Raw genomic sequence first — 27,793 nt, forward strand, 5'->3', positions numbered from 1 at the left:
CAACGGAACTCAAAGTCAAAGACGACTTAGCCACGGAAACAACCTCCCCGAATAATTCTGCTACCTCCAAAACACTCTCTTTTGAAGCACATTTGATTGGGATACCCGTTATCTCGATCCACGCGAATCGAAAAAAAGAAGATCCCAAATCCGCAAGAGGTGAAATCATAGCATAATCATCAGAGCAAGCATTTAGGATGTTATTATAACTATCTAAGTCTCCACAATAACAAATGCAAGCAAACTGACCAAATTTACATATCCGTGTCACTTGAGCATTACACGAAATCAAGAAAGTCGATACCTTTAAATCCGCCAGTGGGATAGAATCAGCAAGAACAACAGCGAATTGGGCATCACTCTTGACAGATGCGTTCCTGAAAATTTTACAGCGACGGACACGAATTTGTTTTAGAGGTATGCTCCAGTGGGGGTTGAATACCGGAACGGGAGGAGATAGGGTGATTGAAAGGAGGTTGGGGTTTTTTTGAAGTGGTGTTGTGGTTGGAATGAGGCATTTTAAGGAATAAAATGGCAACACAATTAATGAAATAACTGCAACTGCCGGACAATGTGAAAATAGTAGCCGGAAAAATTAAATCTCCGATGGGCACACGTCCCAAGTCAGAGGATTTGAAATGTTGAGAATTTTACACAATCGAGGTTGAGTGTTTGCATAAATGGGTATGTATGTAATGAGGTGAATGGTTGTGTACCTTTGTTAATTTCTTCTTCCTTCACGCATTGCTTGGGTGAAATGTAATAGCCTATGGTCTCTTATATAGTCATAAAGGGTATCAGGGTTAGTTGGTCAGTACAATTTTTTTATTTATTTTTTTTTATTTTTTTATTTTTTTGGCAAAAAAACAAATGCTATTATAAAAACGGAGATACAAAAGTAACAACACGAGAAAGGCTCGAAGATACTGACTATGTATCAAAAATACTGACAATCGCATTAACTCATATAAGTGTATTTTTTTAGTATTAAATTCACACGGTTATAAAAATATACGTAGTACTATACATGTCTTTACTAATATCAAACGTGTACATTGAATTCACACAAATGCGCAAGATAATACCATAATGGTAAGAATGACTTAATTGTCTTTTATCTTAAAAAAAAAAAAAAAAAAAAAAAAAAAAAAAAAAAAAAAAAAGTAGTTACATGTATATTAATTGAAATGTTGATTTTGAGGTCGATAAAACTATCATGATTCGGGTCATTTAACATATGAATGGTAATATTTCTATCATTTTTTTTTTTTATAAATCCACCATCCACCATTAAGTATAAGATGTGAATATGTTGATCAATTGTATACCCTTTCTAAGTTATTTTCCTTTCACACTTTGATAGGTTGAAGAGGTTATTAAAACTCGATAAGATGTGAATATGTGATATTATGCTTTTAATATCAACCATGTAAATTAAATCAACACGGTTATGCAAGATACAATTTACACAACTTTACTAATATCAACGTGTGCATTAAATGTGAAAGATAAGATTATACAATTAGTATCAAAATAATAGTATTGACTTAATGGTGAAGGCGTGATAGATGGGTGTTTTTTGGGGTATAATACTGATGTGCCAAAGATAATGGTGTGATGGAGTTTCTAGTGGTATGGCGTGATGGTTGTGTGATGGTTTAATTGATTCCACATTTTTTATTTCTTTTTCATTTTTTTGAGTTATTTTTTTACTTGTATATTTATTTATAAAAATAATACATATATAATTAAAAAACACACACTAAAATTAAAAAAAAAATCAACAATTACAAATTAAAGTCCTAAAAATGAAAAAATTACAATAATTAAAAATTCCTAATACAATTACTTTATTAATTTCCTAGAAAATAAAACGTACGTTAAAAATTACTGGTCGTCGTCGCTAGAAAGCTCGATGTAATCTTTGAATTTTGCCTTCAACTTTTCCTTGAACTTTAAAGCCGATTTCCTTTCTTTCGGGTTCGCAATATCGTCTAGATTAAGTTTAAATAATTTGATTACTTCCATTGTCGATCTTGTTCGTTCCTCGTCAACAATAGCATCCACAACACTGGTTCTTCTCTCTAATTCCGATTCCTTTTTCTCATCCCATTTTGAAGTCAACTCTTCGAATCGTGAAACATTTGTACCCCGTGAAGAACTCGTACCACGTGATGCAGTCCCCGCGTCAGACGAACCGGAATTTCTTGCAACCTTCTTCGATCGTTCCCTTTCTAGTGGACGTTCACCTCCAAATATCTCATGTAGGTTGGTTAACCGATCTTCGAAAAGATTAACAGTTTGGTTGTCGCCAATCGTATCATCGTCTTCATCTTCGAGTCGTAGTTATGTAATTCTTCTTCTTCGCACGCCACTTCCACCAAGTGTAGGTGGCGTATACCACTTCGGCCTCAAGTTTAAAAATTCCCAAACTTCTTAGTAGCCCCACGGATTGGCATAATAATCTTGATATCTTTGCACCGCTATGTTATATACGTCTTCCTCGACACGACCGCTACGTCTTGGGTTACGTTCTTCTTCATTATTCAAGGCCGTGAAATCTTTGCACGCCTTATCCATATTTGGCCATTTCCCACTTAAATGATTGTCATTTCGTAACCAACTGTTATCGTTATTGTTAAACTTATTACGAACTCTACACCAAAAAGACATACCTCTTTGTGAATTACCTTTAACTCCATCTTTCGAACAATCAATTCAACATGACGCCAACCTTCGGGAGGAGTCCACAATTTCTTAATGTGTGGTTCTTTTGCAACTTCTTTTCCTTTTCATCCGTGACTTGTTCGGACCCGTACTTGTGGTTGTTGTGTTTCACCACGAATTTCTTCAACTTCTTCGTTATTTAAAGGTGTAAAATTTTCTTCTGATTGTTGAAATGGTTGTCGAAATGGTTGTTGAAAGGGTTGTTGAAATGGTTGTTAAAAGGGTTGTTGCATTTGTTGTTGTTGTAAAAATTGAGAAAAAATGCCACATTATTGAATTCACTAAGAAGATTTTGTTGTCGGATATCACCAATTGGTCGAGTACTCCGAACATTTTGCGGGGAATTTGAGCTCGAACCGGGCATATTCGGTGAACCAAAGTTATATAAATTACCTGAACCGGCCTCACTTGGATCTGGGTTTTGAGACATTGTAATGGGATTAAGAAATATTAGGTAGTGAATATGAGAAAGAAAGTGAAAGAAATGTGATTGTGTTGTAAAAAATAAGTAAAATGGTGGTATTATATTTCTAGGGATAATTTTTAGAAAAGAAATATAGCCAACGGCTACTTTGGAATCAAAAACCGAACGGATATATTTGCTGGACCAATCAGAACCCACCAAACTTGCATCACGAACCAGTGATGGGCTCATCGCGCCACCGATTTTTTGACCCATCGCGCCGCACAGGGGCCTGATCAATGCGAGATGGTGATGATTACGAGGCCATATCGCTGCATTATGAACGGTCTTACTAATATCAACGTGTGCATTAAATGTGAAAGATAAGATTATACAGTTAGTATCAAAATAATAGTATTGACTTAATTGCCCTTTATATTAAGTCAAGAAGTCAAAGTCAAACTACCAACAATCATGTAGTTACATGTATATTAATTATTACTTGAAATATTGATTTCTAGGTCTATATAATACATGTATCGGTTCATTTAAGATGAGTTCATTTAAGATGTGAATGCTCATATTTCTATCATATTTTTGATAAATCTACTACAAGTATGCATTGATAAGTTGTACAATACAATTTGCTAATGTTGAGTCTTCAAGTAGTCAAAGTTTTTAATATATGTGGTTGTATACCTTTCCTAAGTTCTATTTTCTTCACACCTTGATCGGTTTAAGAGGTTCTCGAAATTTGATGAGATGTAATAGCCAAATGTCTTCTATATTGTTAAAAAAGGTTGGTGTGTCAGTACCACGAGTTTAAATTCACATTAATGATGTAGGTATATGTTTTTAATATCAAACGTCTACTTTAAATTCACATAGTTGTGCAAGATAAAATTTATATGTATTTACTAATATCAAAAGTGTACATTAAATTCACATGCTTGTGCAAGATAAGATTATACAGTTAGTACCATTTGAATTTCCTTTTATCTAAAGTCACTGGCTCTAATTATTGAGGCAACAACAAGCGTCGATTTAGTAGCGAGCTGACTGCCACTTAGAGCCTAATTGAATCCCAGGCTGGCTTTAAAACTCATGGAAATTTGATCCTACCATTCCCATGGCTTCCCATTTTTCATTTTTATTCTTATTCTTATTTTATTTATTTATTATTATTAGACTTTTTTGCTCAGTTGGTCCCTCTATTATACCCCAAATCGCTAGTTTGGTCCCTCGATTTTTAATTTGGCAATCAGAGTACCCGATTTATTTTGATTTTGCAATTGGCGTCCTTCCGTCAACTGGACATCCAAATCGAACGTTAACTCCCATCACGTGAGTTACACGTGATGGGTATTATCGGAATTAACTTAAGTTTTTGGTATTTAATAAACCCAAACGGGTATGGTCCCCCACTTTCATCCACCTCTTTCCACTCTTCTCAATTGAAACCCTAGTTCTTTTACATACCGTATTAATCTAAAATTGGAGCTAAAAATCGTTAACAATGGAATGCTGGTGTGGTCGACCTTGTGTAATTCGAATTTCTGGCACTCAATCTAACCCTAGACGTTGATTCTATACTTGTGAAAAAAAGGTAAGAATGTTTATGTTGATTCGAATTTTATGAAATAATTTCTGGCATTTCATGTTTCTGTTGTTGCTCAGATCACAAGGTGCGACTTCTTTGCTTGGTATGATCCTCCAAATACAATGAATGCCCTAGCTACGCTTATGAATGCCAAAATTGAAGTTGATGAAAAGCTTAAAGATGCAGAAAAAAGATAGACAAATTGGAAGATGATGTGTATACTTAGCTGGATTGTGTTTGGTATTTATTTTTTCAGTCATTGAAATTGTGGTGTAGTTTGTTTGTTTTTTGTGAAAGCATGTATTATGTACTTTGTAGAATGGTAATGGTAATGGATTGAAGATTGTTTTGTTCAATTTTGCATCTGTTTTTTTCTGTATTTCAGTAACCAAAAAACACAAGACAATACAATAAATTGCAACTAAAGTCATACATTGTAACCAAAAAACACAAGACAATACAATACATTGTAACTAAAGTGATATAAAAAACATAAGCATTACCAAATGTCATACATTGTACCAAAAGACTACATAGTACCAGTTAACAAATGTGATACCAAGAAACCACCAACATTGTACCAAAGTGCTTAAAGTTACCAAAAGACAACAACACACCATAATAAAATACTAACATTGTACCAAGTTACATAACAAGTTTTAACTAAACATAAAACACATGATAAAAAACAAACCACCACCAACATTCACATCTTCTTCTTCCCTTTTCCAACTTCCATTGTCTTCTTTGAATGAGATAGCTTTTCTTTCACTGTCTTTTTTGTCCACTTGTTATCCACGTTCCCACTTCTTTTCTTCTCACCTGTACAGCCTCTCTTATTGTGTCCATAAGTACCACATGTGGGGACACTTCTTTAGCTTGCCTATAAATATTAACAAAATAAATACCATATTAATTGAAATGGTACTAGATGTAAGTAATAAATAAAATGAACATACCTTGAGAGCTAAGTTTACCACTATCACCAATGTCATCAACCTCATTTTTTGACAACTTTCTTTTCTTTTTTGGACGACCAGGTGTGGATGAAAGTGGGGGACCATACCCGTTTGGGTTTATTAAATACCAAAAACTTAAGTTAATTCCGATAATACACATCACGTGTAACTCACGTGATGGGAGTTAACTTTCGATTTGGATGTCCAGTTGACGGAAGGACACCAATTGCAAAATCAAAATAACTCAGGTACTCTGATTGCCAAATTAAAAATCGAGGGACCAAACTAGCGATTTGGAGTATAATAGAGGGACCAACTGAGCAAAAAAGTCTTATTATTATTATTATTATTATTATTATTATTATTATTATTATTATTATTTTCCTACTTATCGGCCGGAGGTCCACTCAGAAGCAATCTCTCTATCCGTCGAGTAGAGAGAGAGATGATTTTCTCTACTTTTGACTTCACTATAAGTGGAGAAACGACTTGTCTTTATTCTCGGATAGAGGAAAGATTGTCTATATCTCACCTCCCTCATACACCACTTATGTGGTATTGTGTTTTGTTGTTGTTTATCTAAAGTCAAGAAGCCAAATTATATCAAATATCATGTGGTTACATGTATACTAACTGATATGATTTTGAGATCCTCAAGATTTGGTTCATTTGACATATGGATGGTGATATTTATATCATCATTTATATCCACCATAAATTTGGATTGTTAAGTTGTACAATACAACTTTGTTAATGTAGTTAGCTCTTTTTGAAACGGTATGAGCAGACCACTTAAGCAGATAGCTAGACTATTCAAGTAGTCAAAAATGTCAATTCTTTTAATAAAAATGGTTGTATTCCTTTTTTTTAAGTTCTTATTCCTTTACACCTTGATCGATTACTTGATAAAATGTAAGAAGGTTTTCTATATAATTATAAAGGGTCAGTGTGTTGGTGTGTCGTTGGGTGAGTACCACGTGTCAAAGATACTAACAATCGCATTAACGAATCGCATTAACGTATGTAGGTATATGTCTTCAATATCAAACATGTAGATTAAATTCATACGGCTGTGGAAGATAAAATACAAGTCTTTACTAATATCAAACACACTTGCACTTGTGACATACTTCATAATATTTTAAAATTAGAACTGTAAATTTACTAGCATAGTAAACATAATACAACTCTGGTCAATAACAAAGTTGATTAACATCACTTAAAGTCTGAATTTACTAACACTATTATCCAAAATACTTATAATCGGATTAGGCCAACTATTTTTATCTAAAAGAGTTACTGATAAATTTTGAATGTTATGTAATTGTACACATTGGACTGAATGTGCAACAAACGTTTTTTGTTGAAATCAAAATGCACATATACAACTAATCCAAGGAGCAATTATGCACGTACCGTGAATGATCAATCGAATAAGATTCCTATTCCAAAAGTGTAACCAAACAACCTATTTTAATTCCAAAATCACCACACAAAGCATTTAAGGAAACATCCATATTCTCTATTTCTCTAATATCTAATACACATTTCCTCTTACAAGTTACACCCTCCCACTTTTTCCCCAAAAAAATAATTCTCTCATACAACAAAAACAAATGATACAACATAAAATGCAATTCATTATTACTTCGCACAAACATCAACTTTTAGTACAATCTGCTCCTTCTGCTCTCCGAGTCTCATCGGAGTTATTTGTTGCCACATCAGCACTGTCGAAAGGGAGCAGAATTGGGACGGCTGATAAATCTTTGCTATTTTCAACAACAGGATCCTCATTTGGGTGGTTGCAGGCAACGGAAGGAGGAGTTATAGGTTCGGGTTCTTGCAATGAAGCAGAACCATCGGCACCAGTAACAATGGTGTCGGGCTTAAAAGACAAATTCTCGGTATTTTTATTTGCAGTGGCAGAATTAGGGTCCACATTTGTCGCAGTAGTCGGCCGAGCAGTCTCCTTTGTTATCGAAACGCCATCTGCATCTTTAGCTGTACCAAAGAAAAATGTTAAAACCAGTAAACGCGCTCTTATCATTACAATTTATATTAATGAATAGTAAAATTATACTTTCTATTGATATATATATATATTTAATTAATATTGAAATGTTATTAAGAGATAAATATAAATAAGAGATTAATAAATAAATAAAAAGTGACCGGATAGAAAAAAGAGAACCTGTCTGACTAATGACAGCAGAGTGCCTAGCGAGAGACGGAGACGTAGACGTACTTCCACCACCTTTCTTCATTTTTGACTGCAGTAGACAAACGATAAGATACCATACGCGTGAAACCTTTATCATTTTCGTCAGGTTTATTTAATAAAGTAATGCACAGATTGAATTAAATACTTAAAAACTTCATACCTTTACAGTCTCTTCACAGTACTTTATAATAACTGATACATTTGTATAGCAATGTCCATGCAGCAATGTATAAGCCCACAAGAGAAGCTTCTTTGCAGTATTTGTTTCAGTTATGTCAACTGCATTTTGAATATGGCCCTCTGTTGGTTGCTGACATGGCACTACGTAGAGATGTAGACAAGACGGTACCGATGCACAAGAGGAGTCTTTATAGAAATTATAACACGATTTAAGCAACGTAGTGGCGGTTTCGAAATTTTCTTCTGAAGGTTTCTTAATTGCCACATCTTTGATTTTTGACAACAATGAATTCCATTTATTTTCCATAATTTTCAGATGATTTGGATCCTCAAATGATGATTGCCAAAGTTCTTCTGTGTGCAGATCGATACAAAGTAACTGAGTGTTAACAGAACCAGTGTCTAAAGGACTTGTGACGTAAGATTCGGTTGAGAATCGGGAATTTAAAGGTGTTATTGAAGCCAGACTGGTTACAAGACATCGGCACCAAGCCATGGAAATATGTTTGTGAACTTTAGCACAGTTGCTATTTGACAACTTCGGGTTTTTCAAGCGTTTTCTCATTTTCTCGTTTATTCCCTCAAGAGTTTCCAACCTACTGTTTGTCTCTAATATTTGAATGTACTTGAAAAGATACCTGTATGAAACAAAAGAATTGTATCGAGTAGAGGTGACATTTATTAGACATTTACGTATACATCTGTCAATTTCATTAACTCAAATAAATCAAGCATATAAACAAATAAGAAAGGTAAAGACTTGATAGAAACAGGTCTAATAGATCTCGCCTAAAGTTTTCCCAAAAAAAAGGATTAATACTAGCAACCCAACCGGCCCAAAGTGTTATCTTGATGTGATTGCTAAATCAATTATGTTAGAAAAGTAGATTATTATTATTATTGATACAACATAGATCATATTGAACAAACAAACTATTTACTAAATAAACTCAATAATACTGATCAAATGGTTCGGGCCAACCCAACCCATTACCCAGCACAATGATGACTGAACCCATCCATTTTGCAACCTTTTGTATGTAATGTAAAAAAGCAGGGATTAGTACAAATGATCGAGAATTCTTTAGGCGTAACTTACCCAAATAAGCTACTTCCAGATAATTCTTGGCACTTTACTTCAGGCAAACTGCAAATATCTGACCACAAATTCATCTGCTCCATATACAAAGAGAACATTTTTTCTAAAAGATGCTCTAAAGAAAGGTTATTAGTGCTTGCGCCATTCTCAATTTGGTTAATGGAGGATACTAGGCCCTTGATGTACCTCCCAAGAGCTACAGGAACAAGATCTTCAAGACACACTGAAAACTGCATTTGTACATAATCGATTAAAAATCATTTCAGGAGTAGGAATAAAATCAGAACCAGTAACTAAGAAACATCACTTCAATTATGACCAAATATGTTAACACTGTCAAGAATATCATATAGCAGAATAGTTTAACTTATTATTTCCATTCGAAATGAGTTTTACAAGTGCACTTTTATTCCGATTCGCTAAAACGCAACTGAAGGGGTTACTGAAGGGGTTAATTGGTGAAACGGGTCACCGAAATGAAGGTAAAAAACAGCATACTGTTCCCAGCATTTTGATTTCAGCTAAATAAATCGAAATAGAATCTTTGAAATGTTATTATCGAAGTACTTCAAATTATATATATGTTTCAAAAAAAGAGCATACCCGTTTATCTGCCCGGATAGATATATAAGCTCGTTCAAGGGTTGATATATCCCCAGTCTCCTCCAAAAGCTTCATGTAGAACAAAATATACTTCCTGATGCAAGTTATAAATTTACGACTACTTTCTGCTAAGTAAACTTCAAGAACTTTCCTATTACCACTTATAACAGGTGTTTTGCGCCTGTACCCCAAGAAAATGAAATTGATTAGATACATCTTATTCAATACTAATTCTCAGGATAATATTAGATTAAATTCCAATAACTGTAAAACAGATAAAAACAAGTTAATATGTAAGCTAATTTCCTTGAACGAAAGAGAGATATTATTCTTAGCTTGAGACTTTTATAAAGTTGAGAACTTTTACCTTCCCTTTTTGACCGTACTATCAATCTCCCACATGTTAATTGTAAAAGAAGATCGGGATGACTTAAAGCAAAAAGAAAGTTGATCTTTTGCCTTCTCTAGATCCCCACTCCCGCCCTTTTTATATAGCCCTTGAGAAAGCATATATCGAGCTCTGTGAAAATGCTTGAGATCCCCCTCCACACAAATTTGTAATGCAGAAAGGCAATCGCTGTAAAGCAAATTCCATACATCTCCTAAATCACTCTGTGTGTAGCTTACGTTCTCAGAATTTGTTCCCGTGTTCGGATTGTCAACATTTTCGGCGTTTATTTTATCAAGAATATTCATGACAGTCTCCTTGGTTGATTGGCTAAAAGCATGCACTGCAGCAATCTGAGGGGGAGAAAAAAAGAACAATGCCCAACTTTAATAGGAATTCTAAGAAAATCATGTGTCAAGAGTATACCTGGCAATTGAGACCCATCTTAGATTTGGGTCAAGCTTTCGGGTCCATTGGGTCTTGAAAAAATAGAAGGATGGGATCCAATATAGACCCATCTTAAGCCCATTAATATAGACCCATCTTAAGATTGGTCTCGACCCAACCCGACTCGTTTGCTAGCCATGGTCAAGAGGAATAATGGAAGATATACAAACGAAAATAAACCTTTAAGGCTTCCTTATCATTTTGCCCACATGACCAGAGTAACTTCAAGCGTGAAGCATGCATTCTATAAAACGGATCTACAGCTGATGGATTTAGAACCATAGCTTTCTCATAGTATGCAAAGGATGTTTGGCGTGAGTATCTAAGCTTTTCACTAAGTTTTCCCAAGTAATAAACGTGGGACCAATCTTCCCTGTTAAACAAAATTGTCAGTCAAAGGTAAATTAGAAAACTAGAATGAAAAACAGATATGAAGATAGCAATACTTCTGTGCAAAGGCCTGCTCAAAATGCTTCATAGAGTTCTGACAAAAGATTGTCCATTCAGCATCTTTTACAGGTAAATTCAATCTCTGATCATAAATTGGCACCACATTCTGAATGCCATCATAATACACCAGCGCCAATAGATCATGAATCTCCCCCTGAAATCATTACAAATCCATCATTTGGCTGTTTATCTCAAACTACCACACAGTTTGACTTTTTCAATTTCCAAAAAACCAAATTGAAATTGTAATAAATGTAAGAATGTGGAGTCAAACCTGCTGGACGGGTGTTTTTGCTAAAGCTAACGTCATTAAGAAACACCGCCTACTCCTCCTACGACTTACATCAACTCTTTGAGCAAAAGTTGCATTCTTCCTCCAGCCTATAACGTTTATCTGCTTACTGCCATCATTCAGCAACAAATCTACTTCCTGCAAAATAGAAATCAGATAGCTACATTACATTCATACAAACTCTGACTATCATGTATGTTATATTCATTAAAGCAAGTATTGGTTCAGAACATGGTAGTATTATGATACCTCGTCATAAATGGTTGCAAGACGTTGCCAGCTCTCAAAACGCAGAGGATTAAACAGCAAATCATATTTAAAGAGCTTTGCAGTTTGCTGTACAAACTCTTCACCTTCTTTAGTGAGCACAAACCCAGCCCATTTATCGGTAGCACTCATTTCCTCTGACTGAGCAAGGAGATAATACAAGTTGCGATATACATCCATATATGGTTCAGAGCTACAAAAATGAAGGTAACATGAATTTAAAAAACTACTTATATAAAGCTTTAAGGACTGTATAAAAGCACATACCTTTCTGTACTTGTAAGTTGCTGTTTAAGAACTGAACCATCTTGATATACAAAGTTCATGATAGCATCCTGAAACCCATCAGATCCAGCCTCTTCTGAGAGTTTATTTTCACATAGACCTGGGTCATCTAAGAACTTGTCTATTGCGTTTCCATCAAGTACATTATCAGGTGGTTGTGGAAAATGCTTGCGTATGGCTCTTAATACTCTTCGTAATTTAACCAATCCAGTTTTCTGAATAAAGAAATACAAGGAACTTATATAACATAAAAAGGAAGCACAATGAAAAAGTAAAAAAAGATACAGGAAACGGAATATGAGAAACTCACAGATGAAGCCTTGGCATATGGAAGAATATACTGGAACACATCTGCACATTGTTCTTTAGTTTGATAATCTCCACGGCTTGTATTTTTGTGCATGGATAGATCATCTTCATATGATGAATCAGATCTAAGATGCAAGCCATACAAACAAAAAAAGCATTGATCTAAAGCGGTGTCGATTTCAATCTCAAGATCCTCTTTTTCCTCTTCAGTTAGTTGTTTTCCAGATTCAAGCAATTGATTATTTGGCTCTTTTTCGTCTTTCCCAGAATCATCAACATCTAACTTACCATTGTCAGTCACACTTTTAGTGCCATCATGTTTGTTGAATTCTAACTCATTTGAGTCATTCCCAGAACTTTTGGTACAATCTTCTTGGGGAATTTGATCATCATACTGCGTGTTTATAGAGGTTGACTTAAGCTTCATGTCTAAATGCAAAAGATGCTTTATTGCAAGTTTAAGAAACGTTCCTTCTTCTTCTCCATCACCACTTGCACAGCAAAGACCATATTCAGCAAGCATCTCATGGATTGCAATTGTTAACTCAACCTGAAATTTAAAAAAAATAATTAAAAAAAAAAAACTATGTCAGACAAATAACTGGTAGAGCAAATCCAGTTCGTCGCGTGCAAGAGATGTGCCTACTTGAGTCTTGATAGGAACAATAGGATTCAGATGTTGAAGTCTAAAAAATGCAATGGCAGCGTCTACAAAAGAGCATTTTCCACTTTGTTCTTTATCATTCAGATCGTCCACTCCTAAAGATTTCTTAGAAAAGCATACGCTTGCTATATGAGACATAACTGCTAGCAGCAAAGATTGGATATCACCAATGATTCTCATTGGAAAAACAGACCCATCCTGTGAGCAACAAAGGTACATAAATATATGCAGTCTATAGATTTTTTAAGAGGTATCAGCAATCAACAACATATAATATAGTAAAGGGGTTCATTGTCAACATAATAATAATAATTCTATTAAAAGATGGAGTAATATTCAACTTACAATACTTTCACAAGAACTGATAGAGTTCTTCAGCTCAAGGGTACATCGGGAAATTGCCTTTATTTCTTCAGATAACAAGGGATGCAAACATGTATTCGAGTCATCGGTTAATTCGGTTTCGGACTGTTTCATCTGTTCTTCCACACCATTTGCAGCCATGAGAAGTTGCAATTTTTGTCTGTGACATCTTAAAAGAACATTGGTGTCCACTGGTTTTGAGCTTTCACATGCTTTAATTAGAACATTCAGAGCAGATAATTCAGGTGAATTAACTCCTGCACCATCTTTGTTAAGAACAGATGAAACAGCAACATGATCATCTTTCATGAAGAACAAAAGAGGAGCAAGCAAACTAACGATCTGCGAGTGCAAATCCTTTTCAATCATGTCACTTATAGTGTTTTTCATTAAAAAATCAACCTCTAATAGGTTGATTGCATGCAGAACCCAATCAATAGTCAACTCGTTCATTACTTTTAAGTGTGGCAGACTTATGGAACCAAGGGCAATCTTGTCATTAGCTGTAAACAAAGCCAATGCAACACCAAACTCTTTTCGAGCTTTCTCCTTGTCATCACTATAAATTGACAACTTTCCACTTAACCAGAAATAGCGGGCCCAAAAGGCCCGTTTACTGTCCAACAAAGAACCAATAGAAGCACCGTCAGATGGAAAATCTAAAGCTACCGATTCGATTACTTTACAAAGATGAAAAGATGCACTCGACATGAAATCGTTCGATGTTGATGGGTCCGGTGATCGTATCCCAAAGTCATAAGACAATTCAGCAAGAAATAGGCTGCATTCAGTGGTCCTAGTCTCCCTCGAATTCCTTATCAGTTTTTCTAACTCTAAAAACTTTACAAATGTATCCTCATACACAACTTCTCTACGTGCAATCTCTTCTAATAGCAAATGGCCTAAATGATATGCACCAAAATTATGTGATGCTTCACACACAAACCTAGAAACTTCCCTAGACTCACCATTTCTGGTATTAGTCACAGCCTCTGAGCATTTTGGAACATCTGATTTAACCAAGATAAACGGTTCAAGCAGTTGAGGAACAAGTTTGACTAGATCCTTGTTGACTGTAAAATCTGATTCTTCCTTATCATGTTTCCGACTCCTAAGTCGACTACTGCGTCTCTCTTTGTTTGGTTCTTCATCCATACTGTTATCTGTGTTAACAGGCTCAACTACCTCGTTTTCCTTTTCATTATAAGTATCTGTATCTATACTAGAAGGCAGATTTACAACTAACCTAATGTCTGCACTTATGTAAGATTCATCAGCCCCATTTTTGGAATCTCCATCATTTAACGAATTCAAAATCTCCAAAATTTCACCAGCTAATGCTGTCCAAGAAGCTACTGGAAGATGCAGGATGATATTCTGATTTAACCTTTTAGTTGCTCTACTGTCATCTGGATCATGATTTGTAGTCTTTCGTTTGTCCATAAATTTAAGTCGTACATGATGTGGCTCCAATTTATCTATACCTCGTGGAGTAAACGGAACTGTTTCGGACTCTTCAATCACTTTTTTGACATGTAATGCACGCGAATGTGATGGCCAATGCCGTAAAATTAGATCAGCAACCAATAAACAAGCAACCTCATCACCAATGGCAATAAGAACTTCCAACAGCTTCTCCATACAATTCCCTAAACGCATCAGCCAAAAACAGAACAAGCGCATAAATCTTCAATATAATGCATGTGAAAACGGGTACTAACCTATGCAAAAATAAGGATGAAATTTGAACACTTACAGTTATTGGGGCTACATAAAAGACCTTGCTCAAATGCCCAACGAGAGATGCTCAACAAGCCCATTGAGCATGACAATGCCCCCAACTGATTCCACACTACAGAATCTTTGCAGTCAATATCTACAGCTTGAAGGTAGCACTGTAATGCACTTTCTTGATGTGTGTGATCTTGTTGAAGAAATACAGTGGCCAGATTTTTTAGTGTTAAGAATCTGTCAACAAACAAACACATACACACCAAAGGTAGTTCAATATACTTTAGGAAGATATATACCTCTCTGTAGCTTATAAAACACTTTATATAATTACCAGAGAGCTTTGATGCACTAAAAGAATGTTTTACCCCTAACGAAAATATGCTACATAAAACATTTGAACCTTAAGAGTTAACCTAAGGAGCTTTATACAGTAGGATATAGTTACATTAACTTTATCAGGTTACTGGCTATTTTTTGCAGCCATTAAAACTAATAGGGTTTAGATGTGAATTTACAGATCAGATCGTATAAGTGGACAACCCTAAGTACCGAACCATAAGGTGCAATACGGCCACCAATTTCCATTTCAAAACTAAACTACAGCTGAACAGCTTAAAATGATAAATTAACTAACCTCAGTTGCAACAAATGGCCATCACTACCACCATCATCAACCTGACATCATATAGAGAGTAAACCAATTGTTAAAAATGACGATCGTATTATCAAGTTGATAAATAGACATATAAGATTTGTGTAAACAATTCTAGCCTGGCCATTTGGAAGAAGAGGATCTTCTAACACGCTTTCGAACAATTCACGAGCCTTTTCGTACTCCTTGGCTTGTAATTTCAATAGTCCTTCTTGATATATTTGCGATAGACGAAACTCCTAGTGGTGCAAAATGCACATAAAATCAATCAAATTATACACATACGAAATGAATATATGTTAATATAATATTGATGCAGTAGGACAAATTATGTGTATATATACATAACAACTGTATCTAGTAACAATTTATGTATGTACGTATGAATATATACATATACATACAAATTCATGGTAATTAGGGTTTACCTGAGCTTCTTTGGTAGGGGCAAGGGGTTCCCACTGGTGTTTGGACTCTGTATCGTCATTAATAGCTGCAATTGAAAACTGAAAAACAAATTTAAATGAAATTAACAACAGAAATTGATAAAAATTGTATGAAAAATCGAAAAAATTGAAGAATTAAAGAAGGAGAGTACCATAATAACGTTGTTCGATCTTGGGAACTTGAGTTGGGTCTTCCCAATTTCTCACCGATTATTTAGGCGGGTATGTGCCTTCATTCTTTTGCAGTGTTTTTTGCTTCTTACATTTTCGTTTTTATACCCTCGAGTTTGGTTTTTGTTGTTTTTGTCCTTTCCTTTTCGGTATTTACATAAGTTCCCCTTGTACTTTCTATCATATTTGAAGCTCGACGAAAAACTGAATTTTTTAAAATTCAAAAAATAATCATCAGTATCAGTATCACTATTCACATTAAAAGAGAGTCTTGATTATGTAATAAATATTTGAGAAAACCCTTTAATCACCGTTAGATTAGAAAATTACGTTATAATACCTCTTAATCTAACGATCATTAATCATTCACAAAAAATATTAGATAATAATTCAATTTTAAATTCACTCTATCTCTAAAATACCTTTAATCATCTCTAAATCAATTTATGCGTGTCTTTAATGTCATCTTCGGTTTACCCTCAATACGTTCTTAGAAACTGCCCCCGAAGGGTTTTTACAGCTTCACTTATCATGTTCTCCATCGCATAACTAATTTTGCATCTTCACATACTGCAACCATACCTCCTTCGTCGCCACCAAATCCCCATTGACAACATTATCATCTTCGGATAAAATTGAATTTGAGGGGATCTGCCCAATGGGTTCATATACTTACGCTTCAATTTGTTGGTGATTTTAGCATGATCCAACGTCATTTTAGCTGATTGGATTGCTAAGTTGAAGTGCTCGAACCATTGAAACGCTACACGGATTTTAGGAGTGTGGAGTACACGTTCGTAAAGTGTAAAATGATTTGAGGATATGTCAGTGAGCTTGGAAATAACATTTGGAACTTAAGAAATGCGAAACACGACTTGAAAAGAATGTGAAACGCGACTTGAAAGGCTTAACACACTTGAAAATAAGCTTAAACTTAATTTTCGTGTGCAGTAGCATTAAGCCGCGGCGCGACTCTTGGGCCCGCGGCGCGGCTTAAGGCATGATTTCAAGGTCGAGAGTTTTTGCATGTTTGGAAGTGTTTTGCTTTGTTAGTCCGCGGCGAGGCTCCTGGACCCGCGGCGCGGCTTAACACTGAACTCGCTGAAAAGGTGTCTTTTCAACCCAAAAGGCACATTTGAACCCCAGACGTTTATGGAGTTGTTCCAGGACATTTATGAACGGTTTTTTCATGTATTTGGACTTGTTTAAGCACAAATACATGGGTGTGACATTCCAAGCATTGTATGGGTTCATACGAAAAGGTGTGACTCTTCAAAGACGCCTTTTGACTCATTATAAATATATGGATTCATTTCCATATGAATGCTTAGACATTTTGTACAATGTTCCAGATTTTGAACATGTCTAACACACTTTCAACACAAAACTTACAGATTATACAATCTACAATTGCAAGGAACAATTATCTTTTGGTCAAGACGATTGTTCATACTAGTCTTATCCTAATAGTGATTTCGTGTAACCCGTGACCAAGTGGGTCGAAATACTCTATTAAGAAAGTGTTCACACGATTCTAGTATCAATCCGGTTGTTGATTCTTTACCCACTATTCCAATATTTCTCCAACAATTTAATAGAGTAATTGGGAATCAAATCCGGGGTGAATCTGTGAAGAAAAGGACTTTCAAATTGGTGTGAAGTTTGAAGGATTTGATTTGGTATATGGCAGAATTTTATGAACTTATGGGATTTAATTTGGATGTGCATAAGGGATTTTAATCATCAAGTTCATGGGTTGAAGATTCTAGTGGTGGATCTACACATTGGTTGAATCTTCATGACAAGTACACAATTTCTTATCCTTTATTTTATCATGATGCATATATAAAGATACGGAGTAATATCATGAAATATATGTTAATATTATTAACATACAGTCTAACATGATATGAGTATCTTCTAGTTTAATCTTGGAAATTATAATAATAATACATGTGAATGCATGCATAGTGTTTATTATATGGAATTTACTTATATAATGGGCATGGTATAACGACTCATCCTAATCCATCAGGACGAATACATTACATTTGGTTACATCGCGAGGTACTTGACCTCTATATGATACATTTTACAAACATTGCATTCGTTTTTAAAAGACAGACTTTCATTACATCGAAAGTTGACGACATGCATACCATTTCATAATATATCCAACTATAATTGACTTAATAATAATTCTGATGAACTCAACGACTCGAATGCAACGTCTTTTGAAATATGTCGTGAATGACTCCAAGTAATATCTCTAAAGTGAGCAAATGCACAGCGAAAGATTTCTTTCAAACCTGAGAATAAACATGCTTTCAAGTGTCAACTAAAAGGTTGGTGAGTTCATTAGTTTATCATAATCGATCATTTTCATCATTTTAATAGACCACAAGATTTTCATTTTCATTTCTTATAAATATACGTCCCATGCATAGAGACAAAAATCATTCATATGGATTGAACACCTGGTAACTGACATTAACAAGATGCATATAAGAATATCCCCTATCATTCCGGGACATCCATCGGACATGATAAAAACAACATCGAAGTACTAAAGCTGTGACAACCCGGAAATTTCCAACCAAATTTAAACTTTAATCTTTATATCTTTCCGACACGATAAGCAATATTTGTTAAGTTAAATTTCAAGAATTTTAAACTATGTTCATACATTCATTCAACCTCGACCAAGTTCCAACGATTCACGAACCATTAAACGAATATGATTATATATGTATATGTGTATATATGTTATAACTTGAAACGTAAACAAAATATTAGATTAAATACTTTATATGATTGTATTTATTTCAAAATGTTTATCAATGGAATTAGAAGATAAGATCAAATGATTGAATTATCAGATATATTGAATTATGATTACAAGTCTCTGTTGAAAGGCCCACGTTGATTTGAGAAATCTTTCTATTTTAACAATATTCGGAAAATGGTAAAGTGATTTATAAATAAGAACAAATTGTCAATCATTGAGAACTAGACAAAGGATAGTGGAAGATTGAATCTCATAAAGACTCGATTGATCTATTTAGTTTCAAACGTACAAAAACGTTTTTAGTTTAAAAAGAACTTTATTATTAAAATGTATATAACTTTTATAAATATCTAGAACCACTTTTGACAACTCATTACTTAACTAGTATGATAAAGATAACGATATTTATATTTTATTTTATTAAATATATATAATGATTTAAATTAATATTATATATATTTATACGCGTATTATACGTACATAGTTTTATACTTTTACTATACTTAAACTTTACCTTTACTTTATTTTTACTTTACTTTAACTTTAATAATTCACTTTAATAATTCATACTTTAATAATTCACTTTAATAATTCATACTTTAATAATTCATACTTTAATAATTCACTTTAATAATTCATACTTTAATAATTCACTTTAATAATTCAAAAATCTATTATAAATAGAATTCAATAGGTTTCATTATTTCATAGAAACTTGAAAATATTTTTCTCTAAACTCTCTCAATCGATTTACATATATATATTTACTCCGTATTATTTCAAGATATTATTAGTATACATAAAATATTACGACGAAGTGCTGTCCGAGTGATTTCAAAATTGTTTTTCGAGTAGGATAGGATTAAGGAAATTATGGGTTATAGCTATGGAGGTGATTGAGTATGGTTCACGGGTATGCTCGTGAGGTCAATATAGTGTTTATCATTTCCGTTGCGTCTACGTACCTTTCCTGCAATATTGAATCTCAATATTGATACGTGAGTACTCATAATTTAACTTTTACATACTAATAGTGTATCCCTGACTAGTGCTCGAGTATTTAGGATTATGCATGCTTGTACTTTTGATATTGCCCTTAAAGTATATTTTATTATATAAATTTAATATAAAATTTTATTTATTAATAAATAGATTATATTATTTACTCTAATAAATCTTTTAAAAATATTTAAAAATATAAAACGACGATATTTAAACTATATATTAATCATGTATAGATTTTTGGAAATTATTTTGAGTCAAATTTACTTTTGTTGACTTTTGCATATTAGTCTCGAGCATTAGGATTGTGGTACACTATGACTTGACCTAATTTGTTAGACAAATATTGACCAACACATAAATATATATAATTAATTTAGGTTCGTGAATCCGAGGCCAACCTTGCACTTGTTCAATGACGTTATATGTATTTTTACTACGAAATACAGTATGGTGAGTTTCATTTTCCTTTTTACCCTTTATATTTTTGGGACTGAGAATACATGCGCTTTTATAAATATTTGACGAAATAGACACAAGTAATTGAAACTACATTCTATGGTTGAATTATCGAAATCGAATATGCCCCTTTTTTATTAAAGTCTGGTAATCTAAGAATTAGGGAACAGACACCCTAATTGACGCGAATCCTAAAGATAGATCTATTGAGCCTAACAAACCCCATCCAAAGTACCGGATGCTTTAGTACTTCGAAATTTATATCATGTCCGAAGGAGGATCCCGGAATGATAGGAGATATTCTTATACGTATCTAGTTAATGTCGGTTACCAGGTGTTCACCATATGAATGATTATTTTTGTCTCTATGCATGGGACGTATATTTATGAGAACTGGAAATGAAATTCTTGTGGTCTATTAAAATGATGGAAATAAATGATTATGATAAACTAATGAACTCACCAACCCTTTGGTTGACACTTTAAAGCATGTTTATTCTCAGGTGTTAAAGAAATCTTCCGCTGTGCATTTGCTCATTTTAAAGATATTACTTGGAGTCTTTCATAGCATATTTCGAAGAACGTTGCATTCGAGTCATTGAGTTCATCAAAGATTATTATTAAATCAATTTATAGTTGGATAGTGGATATTATGAAATGGTATGCATGCCTGTCAATTTTTGATGTAAAGAAAGATTGTCTTTTAAAAACGAATGCAATGTTTGTAAAATGTATCATATAGAGGTCAAATACCTCGCAATGTAATCAACTATTGTGAATCGTTTATAATGTATATGAACGGGTCCTTTCAGTTGGTATCAGAGCGGTGGTCTTAGCGAACCGGGTCTGCATTAGTGTGTCTAACTGCTAAGTCGTTAGGATGCATTAGTGAGTCTGGACTTCGACCGTGTCTACATGTCAAAAGTTTTGCTTATCATTTCTAGTCGGAAATCATCTGCTTATCATCCTTAGGAAATTACTTGCTTATCATTATTAGTCTAAACACGTCTTGCTACATTAATTGCATGAGTAGTGTATAGACAAAATTCATATCTTAGCGTATCTGCTAAATCATATCTTATCGTATCTGTTACTTTAAACTTTGTCTGACATATTCCGTAAATTCCTCCGTAATCTACGAAATCTTTTTCTCTATATATATAGATATTCTATGTAATTAGAATACCATTCGATAGCCGAAAAATCATTTCATATCGAAAAATCCTTTATTCAATTGTACGAAATGGAATTCGTCATTAGTTCAAGTTCCTCAGATTATGAAATGGAATCCCACTCAAGCTCCGAAAGCAGTGTGACCGGAATGGATCAACCAATCAGTCATCACCTATTCTGGATGAATTGGGGATGGGTTCGTAGCCTCCTAAATCATTGGAGACAAGAAGAAGGTGATCCCTTCCATCCACCACATTGTCCTTTTGATGAAGAACCTGAAGCACTTACCGGCGAACCTGTCCGAAACACTATTTTCTCTCTTATTTCCAGAGTATCTCGTCACGATTATATACTACATCAAATTGTAGATTTTATTTATCAGCTTGTCCGAACCGACAATCATCCCGGTGTAATAGAAGAAGTCAACGAGCTTCGCGTTCGGGTAGTGGCTTTGGAGAATATGGTGCAAAGGTTACAAACACCAGCAGCAGCACCAGCAGCATAATCAGTATCACTAACATCAACGTCAACAGTACCATTACCACCCCAACCACAACCGCGTCGTAAACCTCAACTCCACAATCTGTCCCACGAGTATCAAGGTCATACGTCCTGTAAATAACATGGAAGACCAACAACAACAAACGATGAAGTATTAATTCATGACTTCATCGAAGAAATATTTTACGATGATTATGTAATCTCTAAAATTTTAGAGATTACTTATTCTAGATCTAACCATAAATCAGATGAGTGGACCGAAATGATAAAAGAAATCCTGACCAGAATGGTGCACGATTTACAAACTAGACTTGTTTTACCAACAGCATCAACAGTACCGCCAGCATCACCAGCATCGTCAGTGTTGTCAGCATCAGCATTAGCAGCACCTATAACCTCACAAGCTCCGTCAGTTCAAGAATCACCGCGGACATCATTATGAATCAACAACGAGTATATTGTATCAACGAGTTATGAAGAATTAACTCATTTCCACTGAAGGATTTATATGTATATCTTATATATAAATCTTTAAACCATAAAAAATCTTTCCGTACTAAGCTATTATGTGTTAATCTTAACTACTCGGTTAATTCATATTACTAATATGCAATAATGCACGTCCTTCGTCCGCAACTTAACTATCGTTAACTACAACCTCTGTCTCAATTCAATAAATTCCAATTCATAATAAATCAAGTGTATTATTCAAATATATTTTGATTTTACACTTTCGTCATCAATGTACTCGAAACTTTTCAGATAACATCATTCGTACTTTGCGAAGTTCACAAGAATTTAATGAAAACCAACATCATGCCCCAACAAATAACGAAGTATTGATTCATAATTTCAATATTATTGAAGTAATACTTATGTAATCTCTAAAGCCTTTAAGGGATTATTCAATTCTAGTTTCAACCGTAAATTAAATGAGTTTAATTTAATATTAACTCATTAAATCGATGTTACATCTGAAGAAAAAATACATATATGTATATATATATATATATTTTTTCAAAAAGACTGTAATAAAAATTCTTTTGTACAAAATATTAATTGTGAAATATTTTTTTAACGGGTAGGTAATACCCGAGAGATATATAAATTCACAATTAATATGTTACATTCTTCGAATCTGATTCAGCAATCATCAACTATACTCACTATTTTCTCAAACAATATATATTCTTTTATAGAAATCAAAACAACCATACTCATTCAAAATTTAATTGCATATTCTGATTTTGAAATCTCAGAATTCAACTCGAGATATGATCGAAATCATCACTCTTAGATCCTTACATCTTTCACAAGCTATACTTTGACTTCAAAAATGTGTTAGAACATCATATGTATATTAACGATTACAATCTGTGTTCAAAACCTTTCGAAATTCCTGAAGACACTTCAAATAATAAACAATCGAGATGATGATCCAACCACATATTAACCACAGTCTTGCATCTGAAAAGCTCTCGAAACCAGAGTCATAATTTAACACGTATCCGTGTCAGACCCTTTGGCATTTATTAGCAAAAATAACTTTGCGATTCCTTTTCAAATTAGTCAGTTTTGTCACAGCTTTAGCAAGTCAACTTCGACTTTTCAGTTGAAACAGTCTTATTATAACCTTGATTTAGACATTGCCCTTTCATCATCGTTACCGGAGAACCTTTTATGTCTCACCACATTAAAATAAACTTACCAACAACTTCAATGATCTTTGACTTTCCGAAAAGTCATTATATTTATCGAAACCCCATCATTTACTCATCCGCATCTTGTAACAAGAATTGTCATGCCAATTACTGGGAATCAGCAATTAGTATTTTGAAATCTTGCAGCATGTCTCTGCCAACAGTTATAGGTGTATATATAACGTCTATCTCCTAGACTTATATACTTTGAATGTGAAGTTTCTGAAAAACACCCTAAACTGCGAACTAGTTCTCCGAAGTTTGGAAAATGCTGATGAAGCAGCAAAAACTGTAAACGACCTTAACAGTCAAAAGTTTGATAATAAATGATAGTGTGTTGGAAAAGCTTAGAAAAAGAGAAGGTTTGGAACTGGAAAACGGATTAAACAAACCATGAAGGAGGCTATGGAAAAATCACAAAGACTTAACCTGCCTTCAAAGAGTCCAAATGATTCAGTGTCTGCTAAAATTATTATCAAATACCTTACTCCTGACTCTAAACCCTTGTGAATAATATTCTTCATCATCCTCTGATCTTAGATATTCTAAAATATCATCATATATTTCATTATAAATATCCTCCATATTTCTGAAGATATTTTCTTAATTTTTCTTATTTGAAATCATTTACCTCTTTGCGCTATCTGTATTACATCATAAAAGAAACTATTTTAGTTTCTAAATTCTGAAACATTCAAGATTAAAATAGGAATATTTTGAAGTAGTGTTGGGAACTGAAGCATGAATTAGTATAATATAATGACACTTGATCAACGTGATTATATTACAGTAAGTCATGCTGAGTTTCTAAATGGAACGTGATGATTCACAGATCATAACATCATCATGTGCCATGTTATACGACTCTTGTATTCTATTTAACCTCTAAAATATCAAGAAAATATTTCTTGATGATTCGGCCTTTTCCAAGGTATTCTAGTAATTTGACAAGTCAAGATCGTGCCATCACAATTTCCTTCCTAGAACATTAACAATGTTCATTTCGAAATTCATATCTGTGAATTCTGGACCATTACAAGCGGTGCTTAATCGCAAGAAGAAGAAACGAAAGGACAAAACTACGAAATAGAAATTGGGGTATAAATTGCAGCAAATAAAAGAGAGCATTAACTGTGAATGATAATGATTATAGAAGACAGAAGCAAAGACTTTGAAATATAAGGGAACATATAAAGCCCAACGATAAACCAGAAATTATAAACCATATATATCGATGCATATAGTAATATAAAGACACGGGAGAACTAGAAACACTATAAACCCAAGAGTATAGTAGAAGTAAATAGATTCTTCCGGCGGTAGATGAAAAAGAAGAATGACCGATATGAAAGTTAGAAGTATATCGAGAATCAGAACTGGATTGAGCATATTGATGAATACTTTAAAATATGAGTTGAGGGGGAAAGAATAGAAGGTGATGAAACATGACTAGGAACTTAGAAATCAACAGATTTAACTCACACAATGGCGGAATAAGTGAATCAAACCCTCTAGTGAATAGGTTAAGTTTTTTTTGATTAATTTAGTCAAACCACAGCTAAATCAAGTGTGATTAGATCAACACCTAGAGCTATTATTCACCACCTGGGTGATTTGGATTGAGAGAGAATCGGAGGAGCTCACTAGATCTGAGTGTGTGTAACAAATGAGAGGCTTAACCTAAAATGAAGAATATAAGACTTTATATACCCCTGCTGTTGACTCACCCATACGATTCATTCATTACACGTACGAGTTGGCTTCATCAGCCGTACGGGTGATCACTCACTCGTGTCTTCTCATTTAGGTTGTAATTGTGACTTAGCTCAGCATCAACCATGCGTATGAGCCTGTCAGCCGTACTAGTGAGGCTTCACTCGTACGTCTGACTAAGTCTAACATAGTCAAACATCTAAATCTCATTCCTGTAGTTCCTGTAACCACATACAAACACGGATAGTATAATAACGAGCAATCATGGTGGCCTGTAAACTGTTGTACCTGCAATGGACGTGGGTAGATGTCTAGGGACTTGCATAAAATGCATCAACAGAAGGTGTGAGTTGTAAGGAAACGAAGGAGGTGAATTTATAAGAAAATCTCCGACAGAACAATTAAAATGGACGATCACATTTAAAGCGGATCCTAATTCCCTTGATTACCGGAGAGTTAAATCTTATTAAGAAGATTTTCTTCAAATCCCTTGAAATCTGTGAATCAATCATATCTACGTCAAATGATAAGATGAATCTACACTTACTCATTTCACTCTTCTATGTTAGCTTCATTCGTACTCTTCATATAAATGGATTGTTTATCCAAATTATTCGCTGATAATAAAACTCTAATTTTCAGCCCGTATGCATCATGAAAACATACTTATTATCATTCACGACCTTTCCACTCAAATTTCGGGACGAAATTTCTTTAACGGGTAGGTACTGTGACAACCCGGAAATTTCCAACCAAATTTAAACTTTAATCTTTATATGTTTCCGACAAGATAAGCAATATTTGTTAAGTTAAATTTCAAGAATTTTAAACTATGTTCATACATTCATTCAATCTCGACCAAGTTCCAACGATTCACGAACCATTAAACGAATATGATTATATATGTATATGTGTATATATGTTATAACTTGAAACGTAAACAAAATATTAGATTAAATACTTTATATGATTGTATCTATTTCAAAATGTTTTTCAATGGAATTAGAAGATAAGATCAAATGATTGAATTATCAGATATATTGAATTATGATTACAAGTCTCTGTTGAAAGGCCCACGTTGATTTGAGAAATCTTTCTATTTTAACAATATTCAGAAAATGGTAAAGTGATTTATAAATAAGAACAAATTGTCAATCATTGAGAACTAGACAAAGGATAGTGGAAGATTGAATCCATAAAGACTCGATTGATCTATTTAGTTTCAAACGTACAAAAACGTTTTTAGTTTAAAAAGAACTTTATTATTAAAATGTATATAACTTTTATAAATATCTAGAACCACTTTTGACAACTCATTACTTAACTAGTATGATAAAGATAAAGATATTTATATTTTATTTTATTAAATATATATAATGATTTAAATTAATATTATATATATTTATACGCGTATTATACGTACATAGTTTTATACTTTTACTATACTTAAACTTTACCTTTACTTTATTTTTACTTTACTTTAACTTTAATAATTCACTTTAATAATTCATACTTTAATAATTCACTTTAATAATTCATACTTTAATAATTCATACTTTAATAATTCACTTTAATAATTCATACTTTAATAATTCACTTTAATAATTCAAAAATCTATTATAAATAGAATTCAATAGGTTTCATTATTTCATAGAAACTTGAAAATATTTTTCTCTAAACTCTCTCAATCGATTTACATATATATATTTACTCCGTATTATTTCAAGATATTATTAGTATACATAAAATATTACGACGAAATGCTGTCCGAGTGATTTTGAAATTGTTTTTCGAGTAGGATAGGATTAAGGAAATTATGGGTTATAGCTATAGAGGTGATTGAGTATGGTTCACGGGTATGCTCGTGAGGTCAATATAGTGTTTATCATTTCCGTTGCGTCTACGTACCTTTCCTGCAATATTGAATCTCAATATTGATACGTGAGTACTCATAATTTAACTTTTACATGCTAATAGTGTATCCCTGACTAGTGCTCGAGTATTTAGGATTATGCATGCTTGTACTTTTGATATTGCCCTTAGACAGGTTAGGTTGAATCTTGAATTAGTTACACTTGCGGTTGAGATAAGGTATAAGATATGCATATCCTTGGAAAGCTAGCGAAAAATTAAGAACTTTTCCTTTAGATATCGAATGGTTTCGATGAACTGATTAGAAGTTATAATCAATTAA

At 33.7% G+C, this 27,793-nt stretch overlaps 2 protein-coding genes across 2 annotated transcripts; both read right to left on the minus strand.

Moving 5' to 3' along the window:
* Nucleotides 1–7,111: 7,111 nt before the first annotated feature.
* Nucleotides 7,112–7,958, minus strand: LOC139891284 (uncharacterized). Its single transcript, XM_071874239.1, has 2 exons — nt 7,884–7,958; nt 7,112–7,693 (listed from the first exon to the last, which is right to left on the minus strand). The coding sequence occupies exons 1-2, from the start codon at nt 7,954–7,956 to the stop codon at nt 7,350–7,352; spliced, it is 417 nt and encodes a 138-aa protein (XP_071730340.1). The 5' UTR covers nt 7,957–7,958; the 3' UTR covers nt 7,112–7,349.
* Nucleotides 7,959–8,067: 109 nt separating this feature from the next.
* On the minus strand, nt 8,068–16,303 carry LOC139888166 (calcineurin-binding protein 1). Its single transcript, XM_071871194.1, has 17 exons — nt 16,245–16,303; nt 16,075–16,152; nt 15,766–15,885; nt 15,629–15,669; nt 15,017–15,228; nt 13,243–14,909; nt 12,880–13,095; nt 12,235–12,783; nt 11,907–12,139; nt 11,622–11,832; nt 11,355–11,510; nt 11,077–11,234; nt 10,811–11,003; nt 10,163–10,536; nt 9,796–9,976; nt 9,193–9,422; nt 8,068–8,731 (listed from the first exon to the last, which is right to left on the minus strand). Exons 1-17 carry the CDS (start codon nt 16,245–16,247, stop codon nt 8,068–8,070), a joined length of 5,286 nt encoding a protein of 1,761 aa, XP_071727295.1. The 5' UTR covers nt 16,248–16,303.
* Nucleotides 16,304–27,793: the final 11,490 nt, after the last annotated feature.

The sequence above is a fragment of the Rutidosis leptorrhynchoides genome, chromosome 2, assembly GCF_046630445.1.
Source record: "Rutidosis leptorrhynchoides isolate AG116_Rl617_1_P2 chromosome 2, CSIRO_AGI_Rlap_v1, whole genome shotgun sequence".
Classification (NCBI taxonomy): Eukaryota; Viridiplantae; Streptophyta; class Magnoliopsida; order Asterales; family Asteraceae; genus Rutidosis; species Rutidosis leptorrhynchoides.